At 36.5% G+C, this 19208-nt stretch overlaps 1 protein-coding gene across 1 annotated transcript; it reads left to right on the top strand.

Annotated features, from left to right (window-relative positions):
• The first annotated feature begins 883 nt into the window (after positions 1-883).
• Positions 884-17795, top strand: LOC134795897 (uncharacterized). The gene is made up of 14 exons (XM_063767827.1): positions 884-971; positions 1296-1664; positions 2472-2570; positions 3573-3700; positions 5121-5654; positions 5895-6152; positions 7367-7911; positions 8533-8606; positions 11519-11861; positions 11945-12088; positions 12601-12687; positions 13731-14086; positions 14754-14961; positions 16948-17795. Exons 1-14 carry the CDS (start codon positions 927-929, stop codon positions 17793-17795), a joined length of 4038 nt encoding a protein of 1345 aa, XP_063623897.1. The 5' UTR covers positions 884-926.
• The last annotated feature ends 1413 nt before the right edge of the window (positions 17796-19208 follow it).

Genomic DNA, 19208 nt, shown 5'->3' with positions numbered 1-19208 from the left:
AGCGTTTATCGATATATAACATGATTAAAATCGACTTTTCACATCCCTAAAAGAGCACACATATACGCTTTTACGCACACATACACAGCCTGGGTGCATCAAGAAAGGCAACACTTGATTTGAAGTCCACCTTGTCAACAGTATGGTTGTCCTTTTTTGACAAACGGCATTTTTAAAACAGCGAGGAGAGAGAAATGATACTAGTTGCTGCGCCGTGAAAGAGAACAGAAAACGTTGGGCCCTTGTGTTATACGATTTAATGGAACGGCAACTATACTTCGTAAAGCAGATCTTGTCAGTAGAAAATGGCGGCAAATTTGAAAAAAGGTACGCGCGATGGGATATCATCTCATAGAAAATTTGAAGTTCGCGCCTTTTTCTACTGACAAGATTTGCTTGACCACCTATACTTAAATACACGTCAACGTGGGTTATACTGCGAAAATCCAAGTTCGCAAATTGTGGGCATCCTTCTCTGTCACTCTTATTACGCCTTCATTGGAGTAAAAGAGAAAGATCTCCGCAATTTGGGGGCTTACCGCAAAAACCGAACTTCGCTAGATTAAAAAAAAAACTTTTTTTTTAAATTTTGTAGGTACTCGTATAATGAAATGGACTTTCGTATTCATGGCACTAGATCGTATAATCAAGATTTATGTACTGGCAGCCCTGCATTGATCGCAATCGCATCGCATGTGGTGTTTTGTTTTGGTTTTGCTCAAAGAGCATATAATCACTACGGTTTTGCTTTGCTCAAGCTCAAAAATAAAAAACCATACAATAACACAATTTGTTTTGCTATGTGTCAGTAGATATTTTTTGGCGTGTTGTATTTTAATTTGTTGTTTATGCAGTGTTTGTAATACTTTGTCTACCTTTGCAGATTTCGCAAAGGTTTCATTTAAAAATTCCTTTTACCAGTCGTCATGATGCGGCGTGTAACTCTGCTACTGTCTGGTGTACCTCAAAATGTAAGTTATGAAACTAATTTGAATTATAATTATAAGACCAAGTAACTTTTTGTAATAGCACAGACATAACACGCATATGTATAAGTTAAATAAACATGTTATTAGCAGTTTATTTAAAGTATGTTAAACAGGTCCACACAGAGCAAACACACGCGCGAGGCAATTTCCTCGTGCACAAAACGGCCAGTGTAGACGTCCCCGCGCGTGCCTCCTCGGCCGAGGCACGTCTACCTACACTGGCCGTTTTGTGCGCGAGGAGCTGTTGCTCTGTGTGGGGGTCCACATATTCATGGCTATTCATGGCAATCTAACCTTAACTTTCAGGTAACTCTTACGGAACTAAGTTACAACTTAGATTGTTTATTTAACACAGATGAGATTGGGACGTTTAAGATACGCGATTTACCTAATCACCCTCAAACCAACAAGCGGCAAATAGCTCTAGACTTTTTATCAAGTTTTGATGCTATGGTCGCACAAGAAAAGTTAGACAGTTATAACTACACAATGAAAGACGGCCGGCAGTACACACTGCGGGCTAAAATCAATAAAACTGAGGAATATCAGTGCAAGAATTCCAACAGTCCAGAACAATGTGGCAGTTCTATCTGGTATGGAGCGAACTGGCAGAGTTTGGCGTTTCTACCCAATATGGATGGAGAAATGTACCATAGAGCTAATGCTCGACTTGATGTAAGAACTGTTTATTTTCTCTTTCTGTAATATTTTTTTTACCTTTGCTCTTTATTAAAAATTACAATATTTAACTGTAGAAAATTAAATTGAAAATCTTCATTATTCATATTTAATTCAATATCACAATAAAAAGTAAGCACACATTGTGTGTATCATAAATACATATTTCATGTTAGTAGGTGGCAAAGTACCTACTCATTTTTAATGTTTACTTAAGATAAAACAGAATTATGAAAGAAGGTATGGTCTCAACTTAAAATTAAATGTATAATTCTAATCTGATAAAATTAATCTTTTAAAAATAACTAATAATACTGGTAATTATGTATTCAACTTGTAATATAAAATTATGAAGAAGAATTTTTATAATGAATGATATTCTAGAATGTTGTCTTACCTATCCATTCATGCCAAAAAAACCCTCAAATACATAGTTATTGATAGATACAATACTTGACATACAAAAAATTAAATGATGCTACATAGTTGTTTAACTTTCGGTAACTATGATTGGTATTCCTCCTATCCAATTTCTTTGTCCAATGTGTATTGCATCTCACATTTTGCTTGTCTTTTTTTTATTTTAATTTTCTGTGTAAGTTAGCAGTGGTTTGGTATTTTTACTGTTATGCTGTTTAACTCGTTTGAAATAAAAATAAAAAATAAATAAAATAACAGCTTAAACAATGACTTTTTAGGTACACTTTTCATTCTTATACTAAAGGATCTAAGTTGGTATCTAAGGTTTAGTTATCACATGATGAAGATAGTACAAAATATCATGCCCAACTCTTTGTTTTTCAGGCCCAACTTGATTTGTTGAAAAAACAGAAGCTAGTAATAGAAAAAGAGAAAGAAATACTAAGAGAGAAAAGAAGACTGAAGCGGGAGTATGGTAGTATGGTTAGTTCTTTCTGTCAGTATGAGATTCCTTCCTGGCCGTGGATGGAGCGACTTTACCAGTATATTGAGGTAAATAGTCATTTAAATAATTCTCTTGGACAAGCTTCATTGCTGCAACATCTGCTTGGAAATTGGAATTTCGACAACTTTACACCTGAGGACATTTACTTTTCAATAATTTTGATACTTGTAGCTCCCTTCATCGGTCATTTGGGTAAATAATATTACTGATATAGTCATGATGAACTCATATCACTCATATTTAACTAGCTAATAAACTAATTCTATTCATTAGGGTTCCGTACCCAAAGGGTAAAACGGGACCCTATTACTAAGACTCCGCTGTCCGTCCGTCCGTCCGTCCGTCTGTCACCAGGCTGTATCTCACGAACCGTGATAGCTAAACAGTTGAAATTTTCACAGATGATGTATTTCTGTCGCCGCTATAACAACAAATACTAAAAACAGAATAAAATAAAGATTTAAATGGGGCTCCCATACAACAAACGTGATTTTTGACCAAAGTTAAGCAACGTCGGGAGTGGTCAGTACTTGGATGGGTGACCGTTTTTTTTTTTTGTTTTTTTTTTTATATGGTACGGAACCCTTCGTGCGCGAGTTCGACTCGCACTTGCCCGATTTTTTTTTAACTTCATGGCATGAAAGCATTAATAATAAGTAAATATGTTTTTGAAATACAGCACTTAAACACAAAAAAAAAATTAAATTATAATTTATAATATTCATTGAAATATTATGTACCGCTATCACAATCAACCTATAATTACTGCGCAATAAAATGACTACAATGGCTATAGTCTCACAGATATGATATTTATTTTGTGCTATAATGGCTAAGCTTAGAAAAATAAAATCGTTAGTAACCACCTTACATGAGTATGCAAAAAAGTTCCGGTATGCCTCGGGGCTTAAATTTTTTTTGATTGTTGAAGTATTCATTTATATTTCATTTCATTTCATTTATTATGTTGTTTATTCCAGCCTGCATGTGATGAAAGTGAAGCGTCATCTTCCAAACGCTCGCGTTCCCGATCGCGGGACCGTCGCTCCAGCTCTAGGCACAGGTCGAGGTCACGAGAGAGAGTTCACCATGATTCAAGACGAAGATCGTAATATTTCATATTTTTTATTCTACTAAACCTAAATGTAGATGTAGTGCTTGGGACGCCCTGCCGAAAACAGGCGAGCTATCGCTTGTTGCATTCATTCAGCCGAATTCCTGGAATTCCTTTCAACTCCTGCTTATAATATGAGTTGTAAATTGTTTTAGTAGTACATTTTTCGTCAGTAGCGACACTTGTGACATCTGGTGTCAAGCGGTACTCATAGTTCCGCTACTTGACGCTAGATGTCGACTACGAAATAACTCGCGTTTTGGTAAGAAAACTGATGTATGGAGCTACAACTCTTTTGTTTACTTATGGAAATACTCAAAAATAAAACCGTTTTTCCGGGTTATTCCCACTAGTTACCACCAAGTTCTTACCACTGGTAACTACTAGGAAAAAAAATTCCCACTAGTTAGGTACTACCAACTCGGCTTGGTGGTAACTACTGGGAATTTTTATTCCCAGTAGTTACCACTGGTAAAAGGTGGGAATTTTTTTCCCACTATTTACCACCAAAATATTGTTAGAATTCAATACTAATAAAAACAGTATAAATGTAGCATGCTGTAATATATAATTATGTGTCAATTAGTGCTTCAGTAAACTGCTTTAAAAGTGATCAAAAATATTAAAACAGTTTTACCGGTATAAGTTGGGTATAAGTGTAAAAACTAAAATAGAAGAGTCTCATTCTAGTTAAGTCGAAATTAACTTATTATCCGGATTAAATTTATCTTATTAACTGTAAATTGAATTACATACATATTTATACAAACGAACAAACAAATCAGTCAACACGTTTAGAAAGCAAGTTTAAAAAGATCGAGAAATTTAATTCGTAAAAATATTTTGAAAACCTCCGACTTCGTGACATTCCTCTCGGTGCCCATGGCCCAGCGACGAGACGCAGTGACCTTCCTATAGGCACCGTCATAAAAATTGCACGGGTACTTACGCCTCATGGCCTCGTCAAGCAAGGACAAGCGTCGTCCCGTGAGACGACATGGCGTCGTCCCGTAAGACGACATGTGTCGTCCCGTGATATCGTCCTGACAGACGGCATGGCAGCGTCTTGTAAGACGACGAGCATCGTCTCGTTAAAAGACCTTGTGACATTCCGCTCGTTGCCGTGGCCCAGCGATGAGACTAAGTGAGCTCCTATAGCCATCATCATAAAAAGAATACGGGTATAAATGGCACATGGCGTCGTCCCGTTAGACGACAAGCGTCGTTGCGTGAGACGACATAGCGTAGTCCCGTGAGATGACATGACATCGTCCTGTGGGACATGAAGCGTCGTCCTGTAAAACGATAAGGCGTCATCCTGTGATACGACAGGCATCGCGATGAGTCATCATGTGAGAAGACATTGCGCCATCCTGTGGTATCGTAATAAATTGTAATTTGCTTTTTCTTTCAGATCTAAAGACCGCGAATTAATATTACTACAAATCGAGTGGCACGACGAAGGGCGAGCAAAAATACGTGATCATAGGTCACGCTCCAAACATAGGTCAAAGTCATATGAAAAGCGTGCCAGAGATCAAAAATCCGGCTCAAGAGAGCATGAAGACCCAGGCTCTCGAAAAAGGTCTAGACAGAGGTCAAGGTCAAAAGAGAGTCAGGACGATAGTGGATCTTCCCGAGACAGAATTTATAGAGACCGAAGATCTAGATCAAGAGAGTCTGTTCACAGAGAAAGCTCGAAAGAACAAATGACGCGGTCATACGGAGGGCGTTACAAAAATAAGAGATCCTCACGGGAGAGAAATTATAGAGACCTACGATCTACGTCAAAAGAACGAAGGGCATCGAGAGATGGGAGGTCACGATCGAAAGAGCGGTGGTCAAGGTCAGACGAACGCGGCCATGCGTACCGGAGGTCTTGTTCGAGGGAAAGAGCTTATAGAAACCTAAGGTCTACATCGAGAGAACGATATTATAGAACGCAAAGGTTAGCGTTATTTTTTTTTATCCCAAAATGTTCGATTAATCCACTATAAGGAGATTAAGGAGCAATAAATAAAATAAACACATGTACCTGTCGTTTTGAAAGTTACGTTATTGTCGTTAGGTAATTAAAGCATTATTATTTGTATTTCTAATAAAATCATCATTAATTAATTATACTTAGTTATTGTCGCCCTTATCAACAGCCAGTATTTTTTGTCTGAAAGTCACTTCTTCTTTAAAGGTCTAGATCTAAAGAGCCAACGAGATGGTCAAGAGAAAGACGGTCACGTTCAAGAGAACGCATGATGAGTTCCCACGAAGGACGATCAACGTACCGACGATCAAAATCACGGGATCGGAATACTCATATCAGTGACCGAAGTACTCGTATAATTACAGATTGGCATCCCAGAAGGTCAAGGTCATGTGAAAGAAGACCTAACCTGCCACTAGCTATAATGCCTGGGAGCCCTAAACGGCTTAAGTCACCAATTGGGATGTAAGAAAATATATTCTAAAGCCTGACAACAGTTTATTTAACCCTGAGACAGTGTCGCTGCAAACAGCTTACCTATGGCAATAATGTGCGTACGTCATGTATAGTCGGGGTAGTAGGCATTTGCTTCATGTTGATACTCGTATAATGTCAAAACATTGCTTACAGAGAATTCGGTTCTTTCAATTTACCTATTCGTCAAAATCTGATTCTAAATATTCAATATTTATGTATTCTTCGTTTTCTGACACTGACGAAGTCTGATTTTCATCAGATGTTGTGTCGCTTTCAGGACCACCAACCTCGATTATAAAACGTTCAGTCTCCAATTCGATTATAGGATTTTTATCGTCGATCTACATAAACCTTAAATGAAATATTAAAGTTTAAACCAAACAACTAACCAGTTCAATAAATCCGCACTATAAAAAGTCAATACCGGTCATGTCAACAACCAACTTTAAAACATTGTTTATTGAAATGCTATGTAATCCTTCGTCTTTTTTAAGCTGTAAGTATTTGATTGCATTCACTGCAATTTTTTTCGCATCTTTGGTAATTTTTTTTGGCATTTTTGTAATAAAACCGTTTATATTTGAATATATTCGTAGATATTTTCCGTTTGTTTACATCGGTGACATTCGCTGACATCCAACGTTCGTTGTCAAAGAGTACTTGTTGCCAGTAAAAGAAATTAGTACCATTGAAAATCCGCAAAATGGCGAGGGTCAAATAAACTGTTGTCAGGCTTTAGTAACTAATGATTCTTAGTGATTCCAAATCTGTTTTGGTCTATAAAATTGAAGGCATCTTGAGAAACAGTGCATGATTTATCTACTATTTATCTTGAGCAAAATGCTATAAAGTCCTGATAAGACTTTATTTCGTCGGGTGACAAGCAAAAGTCACTAACTAACACCACTGAAATTATTGGACAATAAACCGTGTTACAAGTGTAATAAAGTGCATAGTTACTTTAATTTTTTGATAGTACTTAGTGACTTTTGCTTGTTACCCGACGATTTGATTACATTCTAATAAAAATTACTGAAAACAATCTTAAAGTCAAATATTTATTTCAAGGAGCGGAGACGAGATATAAAGTGAGCCGATCTTGTTCAAGCTGGTTCGAGAGATCGGCTCACTTTATATTTCGTCAACCTTACCTATGTTGATAGATTATAGGTATACTTAGGTACATTTTTTCATTTTTTTAGTACAATAGTTTCATATGAGGAAGATTATACACCAATAGATAATATGAAAAGTAAAACTGGTGTTCAGTTTGATAAAGAATTTATAAAAGTAGAAAATGAAGGCGAAAATACAGTTCAGGGAGAAGCTACACTTGCAAACAGAAACAAAACATGTAATATTATGAAAGATAAAAAACAGAAAAACAAGGAAGAAAAAAGGATAGCTAAATTCAATAGTAAAGTAAAAAAGGCAGAGATGTTAGAAGGTAAAGTTAAAGAATTTGCCAAAGATGTTATGGTCCTACTCATCATATTACTTGAAGAATTGATGAATAAGGATAAATTTAGATTATCAGCCTTTAACAAAGTGCTATTGATAAAAAAGCTAGAAAAAGTAGTGGAAGAAAGAATCGAACCGCTAGCGAGGTCGAAAAAGAGCACAGATGTTGAAGTGCTGAGGAAATATAAGAAGCTATATCCGAGGGAAGTTGATTCACTGTTGATCAAACAAATGCTGGATAAGATTCCTAAAATACAAGTGCTGGAACCTCAATCGACTGCTACTGGTAAGCCTCTTCAATTCATTAGTATGAAGTATAGGGACTTCTATATCTGAATTAAAAAACAACTATATCTATAGTTTTAGATAGGTATGAGAAATTGATTTTTAACCTGATAATATATAAAAGTTATTTTTTTTACAAGGGGGTAAAGTTTTTGTTTAACCGCTTATGCTAATATTGACACCCGAGTATGCGAAAGAATCTTGAGCATTGCGAGGGTTTCAACCGTTTCAATGCACGAGGGTTAAACAAATTATGCCACCAAGTGAAACAAAAATTTTCACAACACCAACGCGACGAAAATACCAACTAAAATATCAAATAAAAACAAACCAAATCAAATCCAAATGAACGTAATTAAATATTTATCATACAAATTTCAAAATCATTATTTAAAAGTCAATTTCATAAGTGCTTGTTGCTAGGCCTACATGAAGAAAGTACCTATATTTTGAATTTTACTAGCCAACATTAAGAAACAACTCAAATTTTGCATCAGATTACTTTGCCCCACGTGTAGATAAAATGCAATTTTCTTCAGTTTTTGAACAATCAGTTGTTTTTACCAGTTGGTGTGGTGTTTTTTTTCCTTGACCCTAGTTCCCTAATTATGGATTTTTTTAGTTACGTCCGAACATTTGGTGCCACATACGCTGGATCCCGTAATCTGGAGAATGGAAGATGTAGAAGAGCAACAAGTATGTATATAGCTTTACATTGGATTACAGTTTTATGGCGTTATTTATAAACGCATATTAAGTCTAATAGTGGTAACACACTATCGCACCGCACCAAGGTCATTGTGCGACGCACCGATAAGTAAGAGCGAGAAAGAGATATCGCTTTCTCGCTCTTACTTATGGGTGCGTCGCATAATGACCTTGGTGCGGTGCGATAGTGTGTTACCATTACCACTATAAAGGTGGCCACTGACGAGCCTTCCAACAGTCCAAATAGCGTAGCTGCAATCCAAAATCGGTCCATGAATGTCAAAAACGTACAATGTTTAATATTAGGATGCCGTCCATTTGGATGAATCCATTGTAACGGCATCCATTTGGAAGGCTCGTCAATGGCCTGCTTTACAAGCCCTTGATAATCGTTTGTCCTTATTTGTCATTTTGACATTTGTGTGTGTTAGAAACAAATAATTATAGTAAGTATATTAGAAAGGTAAAAAAATATATAAATAACGGAACGGGGATAACAAATTTTACACCTTATGCCTTACGTCCATGATGCTGGTGGTCAATGCCACTGTGTGAGCGGGACAGTAATATAATTATGCGCGTCCCAAGTAGCACAGATAGCTCTATAACTACTCACTTTTAGTTCTATCTAACGCTCTGTGCGTTTTAAGACACTTATAAGAGCACACTCGTGGTCCTACAGCTGTATAATAGATCTCAGTGATATTTATATAGCTTAGGGCTGATTAAAAGCTGCATTACGGCTCTGAAAACTACCATTAATACGCAAAGAGTGATATAAAGGTATATTTGCTACGACCCTATACAGCTTTAAGGGTTATCAAATGCTTTAACCGTTATAAGGTCTGTTTAGTGGATAAAATTACGCCATGTGCTGTATAAGGAGGTAATTGTGGACTTTTATTACGTTGACTTATTAAGGGAACACAAGTGAACTATTATGAAGCTAATAGACGTATAATGGAACACATGTGGCACATAATACAGCTTGTCGCTTAACATGTTTACCGCTAAGCAGCTTTTATTACACTGACTTTTAAGGGAGCACGAGTGAACTAATATGAAGCCAATAGACGTATAATGGAACACATGTGGCACATAATACAGCTTATCGCTGAACGTGTTTACCGCTAAGCAGCTTTTATTACGCTGACTTTTTAAGGAAGCACGAATGAACTATTATGAAGCCAATAGACGTATAATGGAACACACTTGGCACATAATACAGCTTATCGCTGAACATTTTTACCGCTAAGCAGCTTTTATTACGCTGACTTTTAAGGGAGCACGAGTGAACTAATATGAAGCCAATAGACGTATAAATGGAACACATGGAGCGCATAATACAGCTTATAGCTGAACATGTTTACCGCTAAGCAGCTTTTATTATTCTGACTTTTTGAGGAAGCACGAATGAACTATTATGAAGCCAATAGACGTATAATGGAACACATGGGGCGCATAATACAGCTTATCGCTGAACATGTTTACCGCTAAAGCAGCTTTTATTTCGCTGACTTATTATAAGGGAGAACGAGTGAACTATTATGAAACCAATAGACGTATAATCGAACACATGTGGCGCATAATACGGCTTAGCGCTGAACATGTTTACCGCTAAGCAGCCTATTATACTGCCATTGGGACTGTCTGCATAGCGGCTGTTAAAACGTTCACAAGATGCCTTATAACTGTTTAGAGGTTCACTAGTGTATCGAAATAACGACTTGGACTTTATAGTGGTTCACTTAAGTATCTTTATCAGATATATAACAGTCGTATGCTGCATATAAGAATTTTAACGGTTCACGTTGCTTTTTAACATTGACCGCCATTTTATTGTATATAACCTATAAAATTGAAATTGCTTTTCCAACTTTTAAGGGTAACAATAAGGTTTTGTGCCTGAGTTCTTAACCTAAATCATTAGTTTAGTACTTCCTATAACGTATTATTAACTTTTTATCTCATAATTCTGTCCAAACCACTGAAATAGTTTTTACACATGGCTTATTTATATCATTAATTTAAATAAATACTGATTATTTTCGTGGCGCACTGAAATTTTCTTAGATAATGTATATATATAATGTCAGTAAACTTGCATTCCCAAACATCTTTCTCGCATTAATATATAAAACATAACATTTAACTAAACACTTTAACAAAATGACTTATGGTGTCGTTGCGCTTAACGTTTTTGCTTCAATATAAATATGTTCACCTCTGCGTTCGTCGTCACTATACAAAATTTAATAGCTGATTTTTAAGGCAGAGGTGTAAAAGTATGTTATTAATTATCTTTTATTCAGCCCAACGTCAATCTTTCCCGGTATTAGGGCGCACATGTGACATATTAGCTGAATAAAGGGTAACTGGTGGTCTCTTACCCAGTCAATATACACCTCTTATAACTCCTGTTACCCCTTATAATTCCGTTAAATTGCTGCTACAACGCTCTTAAGTAGCTATGTGAACTTAAGGCTGCCTAATTTGTGCCCATTTAAGAGTTATAAAAGCTGAAAAGACGCTTATACAGCTCTTATGCAGCTTTTATATTCCAGCTTCAAGCGTATTCGTACCTCATTATGCGGCTGCTATACAGCTAATCTGTGCTACTTGGGGTGTGATATAGATAGGAACAGGCGGGTCGATGTACGAAAATCTTCGTGCTTAGCGTCCTTACTCTTACAACTGACCATTAGTGTACCTTATGTCTTTGTAATAAGGCTTACTTCGTCTGTCTCTATTGTCATTGTCATTAAATGACTCATTTGATAATGAGAATAATGATACACGTAGCTTTATTTTTTTAAGATGCCTTCAGAGGGAACAGTACTAAGCCACATAGCCTCTAATTACCCAAACTACCGCATTATGTATTTGGTTTACCTTTTTAGGACCACAGGAATAATTCGACACTGTCCGAAAATGAAATACCAATAAACGATAACTTATCACACATCAATCAAGAACATAACATAATTGATTTAGACAGTGAAACATCTTTACCAATAATTAAAAAAGAAAAGATTGAGGTCGAGGAAAGACCTGTAACTATCGATATAGACAGCACCGAAAAACCGGTGCCAAGGCATCCTCAGTTTGTTGTCGTCATCAAATGCCTCGTTAAGAAAATGAACAAAGTGGGACTTCGTCAACTTTTGCATAAAAATAATTTAAAAGTTAAACATTTTTATTTGGCACTGAGGCATATTTTGAGACATATGTTGAAAGGTCAAGGTAAGTTTTATTATTATTTATTAATTATTATAGTCACTACATCAACCAGTGAACCTTAAAGCAGATGCAGAACCTTTTCACAGGATACGTACCCAGATTAGAGATTATTTCTAAATTCCGAGAAGTGTACCCATTGGAGAAAGATGAGGAATTCGTGAAAAATGTCATCAAAAACATTAAAGATGGAAAGTATCCTGGATGTATGGACGTAGTTGAAGTCGTGATAGGTATGATTTGTCGTTATTTACTATACCCGTTAAGTCAATATAATTTCATCATCGAAACCCGGCCCGTATTAATGCGTTGCTTGGAACTTAAGTACGAAATAGTATTTGGTATTTACGTGTTGCCTTTGTTGAATGAAAGACAGATCTCTTTACAAAGGCAACTTTTCAATCTTAGTATCCCCTCTGATAGTAACCACACACAGTGGCGGATTTGCAGTCTTTGCCGCCCTAGGCCCCAGGACCTGTAGCCGCTCCTTTCTCAGCTCAGCACCCATGATTGACTACATTTTGAGTTATTTCTTGTTATCATCAGCGAATTGTTTGTCACATTTTGCCGCCACCAAAAATGTTGCCGCCCTAGGCCCGGGCCTACTTGGCCGTGGGAGGTTTTCAATTCTTGGGATTAGGTTGCTGAGCGGATCCCAAACTCTTAGCAAGCCTTAAGTAAAAAAAATGGGACAACTCTAGGAAGAGATGATGCAATTTAATGAAATATTTGATTTGTTTTTTAGATAGTGATAATGACATCAATGACAGTCCAGATGAAGTGGTTATCATAGAAAAACCTCAAGTTCTTGTTACTGTGCCAGATAGCGATGGTAAGTCAAAATTATTATTGACTTTTAATGTAATAAGACCACGGAGACTTTCTGCAGGGTGATTCTCACATGAAAGTGGCCCAACAGTTGTTTTTACAAGCTTTTATTTACTTTCACCCGACCCGTAATTGTCTGTGTAATCAAATCTTGCAAGTTAAATTTGACCCACTTCCCGGTTTCCGATTGAGCTGAAATTTTGCATACACATATAACATATGTTAGTCGGGTGACAATGCGATAATATGGTACCATCAAGCTGATCTGATGATAGAGACAGGAGGTGGCCATAGAAACTCTGTGATAAATCAACGCAACCTAATTGTGTTTGGGGTTTTTAGAATTGTCTCGATGAGAATTAGTTGCCGTGGAAAGAAAAGCACAGCGATTAAAGCTTGTACCAAAAATTACTTTTTGCCAAAAACTTATTAAACGGACACCTGCAGCGACACAGCTATTTTCAAGTAAAACACGTTGCAGAAAAAGACGGCAATTCCAATTCCAACCACGTTTCAACCAAATGTCGAGCCTCATCCCAAAACAAGACGTAAGATGAGACATCCATTCGATTTAAAATCCTTGAACCATTATCAAAACAAATAAATGAATACTTAAATAAGTATTTCATTTTATTTTGAGAAAAAAAAATACGACCTGATTTACTTATATTTTGCAATTAGATTATAATTTCCCTAACAAACATTTTTACGATTGTACAAATTAAATAATACTAACTCATCACTACGTACATATATTTCGTCGGGTGACAAGCAAAAGTCACTAAGTAGGTACTATCAAAAAATTAAAGTAACAATGCACTTTATTACACTTGTAACACGGTTTATTGTCCAATAATTTCAATGATGTTAGTTAGTGACTCTTGCTTGTCACCCGACGATTTGGTCTACCTGTTTGTTATCAGTTTTTCAAAAATGTGCAGTTGTCTGTGTTATTTTGATCTTTGCATAGCAACACTATCTGGCCTACAGTTGGTAATTTCCAGATGGATATGGATCAATCTATATATATTATACTATTATTTCCAGATGAAGAGGATAAGAAGCCAATAATTAAAGTAACTAATCTTGAATGTGGCCCTGCACGAGATATGCCTTCACTTAGTCCAGAAAATCCTGGTTCAAACGTGCGGACGGTAGATTCCCCTACGCCTACACCTGGGCCAAGCCAAGCCACTGTTGTTGCAAATCCTGACCAAGCCGTCATCAGCCCAGTCAATGGCAACATAGACAAGCCAGCTCAAGATACGCCTAGTGCAGTCAATTCTAGTCTAGCCGAAGTAATTTCTCCCTGCCATGCTCAAGCCATGAGAGACGCAACCAATCTTGGTCTGGACACGACGGGCCCTGCAAAACTCGGTCCAACTAAACAACTGGCCAAGAAGGTAACTTAAACTAAATAGTAATTAAAACCAACCGGTAATTTTTTGGGGGTTTTTAACGCTTCATTACCGTCTACTTACTTTTCGGGATTATTCGACATGCAGTATCTTACATTAGGGTGGTATTCTACCTGTTTAAATTATTTTTGCAATGTCAGTGCGTCTCACTTTCTCATTAAAGCAAAATTTGAGACGCAATACACATTAGACAAAGAAATTAGATAGGTGGAATACCACCCTTAGATACGTCATGCTTAGGCTGCGTTTCTACCAGAGATATCAGAGAATGCGTAGCGAGGGATGTGTTTGTTAAGAACCAATTCCGTACCCAAAGGGTATAACGGGACTAAGACTCCACTGTCCGTCTGTCCGTCCGCCTGTCTGTCACCAGGCTGTATCTCATGAGCCGTGATAGCTAGACAGTTGGAAATTTCTGTTGCCGCTATTTTTGTAGTTGTGTGCGTTTTTTCAATGTCAAAACTTATATTGACTGTCCTGGATTATAAATAAATTTTAGTTCTCAGGTTCATTTTGTTTTAGTTTGTTATTCTACTTTAAATCAAGCAAGCTTTTTAATATTCTCAGGATATTCTAGTTATCGTCATGTGTTTTTTTTATTTCTAATTAAAATAAATTTACCGACAGTAAATATTCATTTCATTATTTTCAGGAACCGAAAAAGACCACGACCGCCGTGGACGCGGATATGCACATCAAAGAAAGTAAATATATAATTGAGTACATTTTATTTATGGAAAGCAAGCTATTGTGCAAAATCCTAGCCCGTTACAACATTAAAGACAAAAGAGCCGATTTCTTTCGTAATGCTGAAATAAGAATTAGATCCAGAGTAAAAACCATCTTGTTGGAAAACCCTTGTATAAATCGTAGAACTGCCATGAATATTTATAGACGTAGGTTCCCGGTACAAAGTTACGATGTATTAATTAGTGATGTCTGTGCTGCATTGGACATTAGCTTGCCAAATTGTGTAGTAAAGTAGGGGATCAGACTGTAAGTTCAAAATTGTTACTTTCTAGTTACTGTGAACTCATGAGTATCGTAAAATGAGTCATTTAGAAACGGAAAGCGTTAAATTTGTACTGGAACGTCCAAATAAGCGCTAATCACCGTTAGGAAAATTTTCCACCACATAATCTAGGTATATGTTTTATGTATAAGCAGGGTAGGTATACCTTGTGCTTCATCATTTTTACTTCTAACCGAAAATCCTAGCAGGGGGGGTGTCACTACGCAGTTTAGGTGCATTTGGCCGGCGCGCCGCCTGGGCCGGCGTATGGCAGTGGGCTGCCGCTCGGCTCGCACGAGTCGTGTCACGTAGCGCTCGCGCAAAATTGAAAATACACAATGGCTTCGAAACCTAAATCTAAGTCCTTACTTAGTAATAATTAAAATAAACATCCTTAATTTATTGAATATTGGTTGCCCAGAAACAATATTAGGAACTAAACGACTAGATCTGTGATCGAAGGAATAGATATGTGGCATACCTACTTCCGTGAGAATCAGACATACTATCTCCGGATAAAAAAAATATTTTTACAGAATCAACGTTTGTAATTCCTACATACGAGTATTTAAACTAAACTAAAACTTGGCATGTGATAACCCCGTGCCGACACTCACAGCTCGGTCATAAAACTGCGGCGCGCAAAGAAGATTCACGGTTCGTGCGCGGTTATAAGTTTCAATTATGTTGCAGGCGGCGAGTATAGGTATAATTTTATACCTAAACCTGACTTTTGTGAAGGAGTGAAGTTTCTGTACGGTAGTACTATTAGTTATTCTGTGATCCTAGGCAATTTACCTAATAAATTTTAATTACAGTCCGATCCCTTATTTTGACTTCGACATGCTTCCTATTTTACAGCCTTCATATCTCTCCTTATTTTGCATGTACAAGAACCTATGTCTTATAAAATTGTCAATAAGGTTTACAAAATTGTCAGTTAACAGCCCGGACAATGTTAGAACCTTTTCATCAACTACACAGGGCAAACCAAATTAATATTCCAAATCTAGACGATTAAGGTCGACATGACTATATTCATATAGACATTTGAGATCTGACGAAACCTACTACGTTGCTGATGTATGTATTATAGAATAAATAGGTATATTTGGTCTTAATATTAGTATTCATGAATGCCTTCTTATATATGAATCAATTAGCATTAACTTTGTCACAGCAAAATTTACAAATTCTGACAATTTTTTGTCAGTTACGAGTATAATGTTCGCATTACTTCAGCTTTTAAATTTGTGGCCCCAATATTTTGCACTATTTCGCTTGTTCTCATTATATATTTAATTTTGTCTTTGTGATAGATTTAAATAAATGTGCACATCCGTTTACGCCAACCTCGACCTTGCCTAGAACTAAGATCTACCTTGGACGTCGGGTAAAGAAACCACGAAAGCGAGAGCGTAATACCGGTAACATATCCAGAACATGGGACATATGTAGCCCTAAGTAGCACGAACTTGTTCATTTTAGAAAACTGACGACGACACGACATACTTAATACACGGTGCACGGTATATAAATGTAAATAAGTTTTTTAGATATTTTACAATGCATAACAAAACACCAGTACGAAGTATATAGAATTTTCACTAACTCTGTAAAGTATATTTTAAAATCGCATACATTTTTCCGACTACCAAAATAAAAGTATTATTTTCGTCAGGAGTACCTACGCAGATATGTTTGCGATCCTGGACATCTCTTTTGCTTCATTATGCATTACATCCTTCCAAACGCTTCGCTCTATCTATGAGACAAAACTGGCAAGAATCACATAAAAATCACAAATCATTAAAAGTAACATTTATTCGTTTAGGTAAAGAAGCTCGACATTCTCCCGAGCCCAGTGACAAGGACAACACAATTCAATCTGGCACAGCAAGCGCAACAGATAATGAAGTAATAGACAGTCAACATTGCGCTGAAAGGATTGAGGAAAGGATGAGTCAAACACCTAACGATTACTCTAAAGATAACCAGATAGAAATCAGCAATATAACAGATTATGATAGCAATAAATTAAAAGACGAAGCAGTTCAAGACAATCTCAATACAAAAGAAAATAAAGAAGACACCAGCAGCAATAAATTAGACGTTTCCGTACAAGACAACTTCAATTCAAAAGATAATAACGAAGAAAACGACAGCAATAATCTAAAAGTTACAGCGATTACTATTGTGACATCTATAGATGATCTGCTGGCTAAAACTACTAATGCCAATAATTCAGAAGAAGTCCCAGTCCACGACATTAAAGAAGAATTGGAATATGAGGAAGATAGACCTGATAATTCTTCTCTGCAGCTTGTGCTAGATGGTGGTCCTGTAGTAACATCTATTACTATAATGACGTCAGATGCCGAGTTATATTCAATAGGCCAAGATGGTCATAAAAAAGTTAACGAAATTAAGAATGAAGAAGACGCAGACGAAAACTTACTTAATGAGATTGAAAGAGACATTAATAACGATAAGTTTAGCTTAGAAATTAACAAAGAGTATAATTTTAATAATAGTATACAAACGGGTACTCTAGAACATAACGTTGGTGTGATAAATTCGGAATTTACTAGTGATAATATAATTATACCTCAAGAGAACAGAACAGAGGATGATGATGAAACTATAGAGTCTATCGGCAGATTTGTGGCATCTATGTATTAAAATACCTTATTAGCTTTACGTCAAAGATACTCATCTTCGAATTGTCAAGCAAACTCATTAAGTTTTATATTATAAATTTGAATGTTACTACATTTCCAAAGTAGTAGGTGACCCCCTTTTTGTATGATATGCTATTTTTGTTGTGGTTACACTATAGACAGTAACGAAATAGATTAGGTATAAAGTAACTTGAATTTCAAGTTAAACAACAGGTTGTTCATTACCAAAGCGATATTTTAGCATTATTATTATATTCTCTATAGTGTAGGTAACAAGAATCAAAATCAAAAGTAGGTAAAAAGAGTGTGCATTTGTCCAGCATTTCTATTGTTGTTCTTCTTGGTGTATATTTACCTGGTCATCTCTGGTGGATACTCCCTCTAAAACTAGGAAGCGTCCGAGGCTAAAAACTGCGATGTTAATTATCCAAATGTAATAGTCATTAGTATGTAAAGATTTCGTACCCTGCGAAGAGGCCACGCACACAACTACTTATACTTAATTTTTATCGTCGATATTTTACCTATGTGATTAATAAGTTTAATAACCTCTTATATTGTGAGCCCTATACAACTTATATAAGTGTAGGCTTAACTTCGAGGATCGAACAATAAAAATGGTGATGTTATCAAGATATTCTACGGCCAGATATGGTCAAATAGAGTTAGACCAAGATAACTGTGCAAAGATTTTAACAGCAGACTTATCTTGGTCTAACTATCTGTCACTTCGACATGTCGGAAGCCGGTGTTGTTCAAAGTGTCACACCGTTTATGTTTGTTATTGTGTTAAAATGGTTAATAAGGGTGTTATTAGATCTACCTTTTGCCAGACACTTTCTACTATTTTACTGCTCCGAGCGAGAGGAAAATAATATACATCTCTGTTCCTCTTTGCACAAAGTTTCCGGCGACCGTATAGATCTAATATTATTATAACCCTTTTGTTTTTGCTGTAGTAGTTGTGGCTTGACAGGGTCAAAAATATAAATAGGTAATACGTTCATAAAATAATGGTTACGCGCTAACTATTATTATGTTTTGTTTTAGCTTACCTATATTTGCCACATGGATATTTTTACATTATTTAAGATAACGTTTCATTTAGTATGTATATTTTGGCGGTTGAACCGCCATCAAAGACTAATGGACCCATTGACAGTAACAATTAACAACGGAAGTAAACTACGGTGTTATTGCCAAATTATTAGTGCTAAGGAAAACTATAGCTTCTATTTCTACACATAACTTTACTAGTCGTATAAATACAATTAGTAAACGCCAGATGTTACTATGGAACGGAATGCAAATAATAGTAAAGCCCTGTCTCCATATCGCGCGGCAAACTATCGAACATTGGCTCGCGAGGCAGCCGCGCGCAATGGATACCGGGTTGGCTCGCGAGCAAACTCGA

The sequence above is a fragment of the Cydia splendana genome, chromosome 12, assembly GCF_910591565.1.
Source record: "Cydia splendana chromosome 12, ilCydSple1.2, whole genome shotgun sequence".
NCBI lineage: Eukaryota > Metazoa > Arthropoda > Insecta > Lepidoptera > Tortricidae > Cydia > Cydia splendana.
Note: the sequence above shows the minus strand (reverse complement) of the source record. Positions and strands in the feature narration are given on the sequence as shown.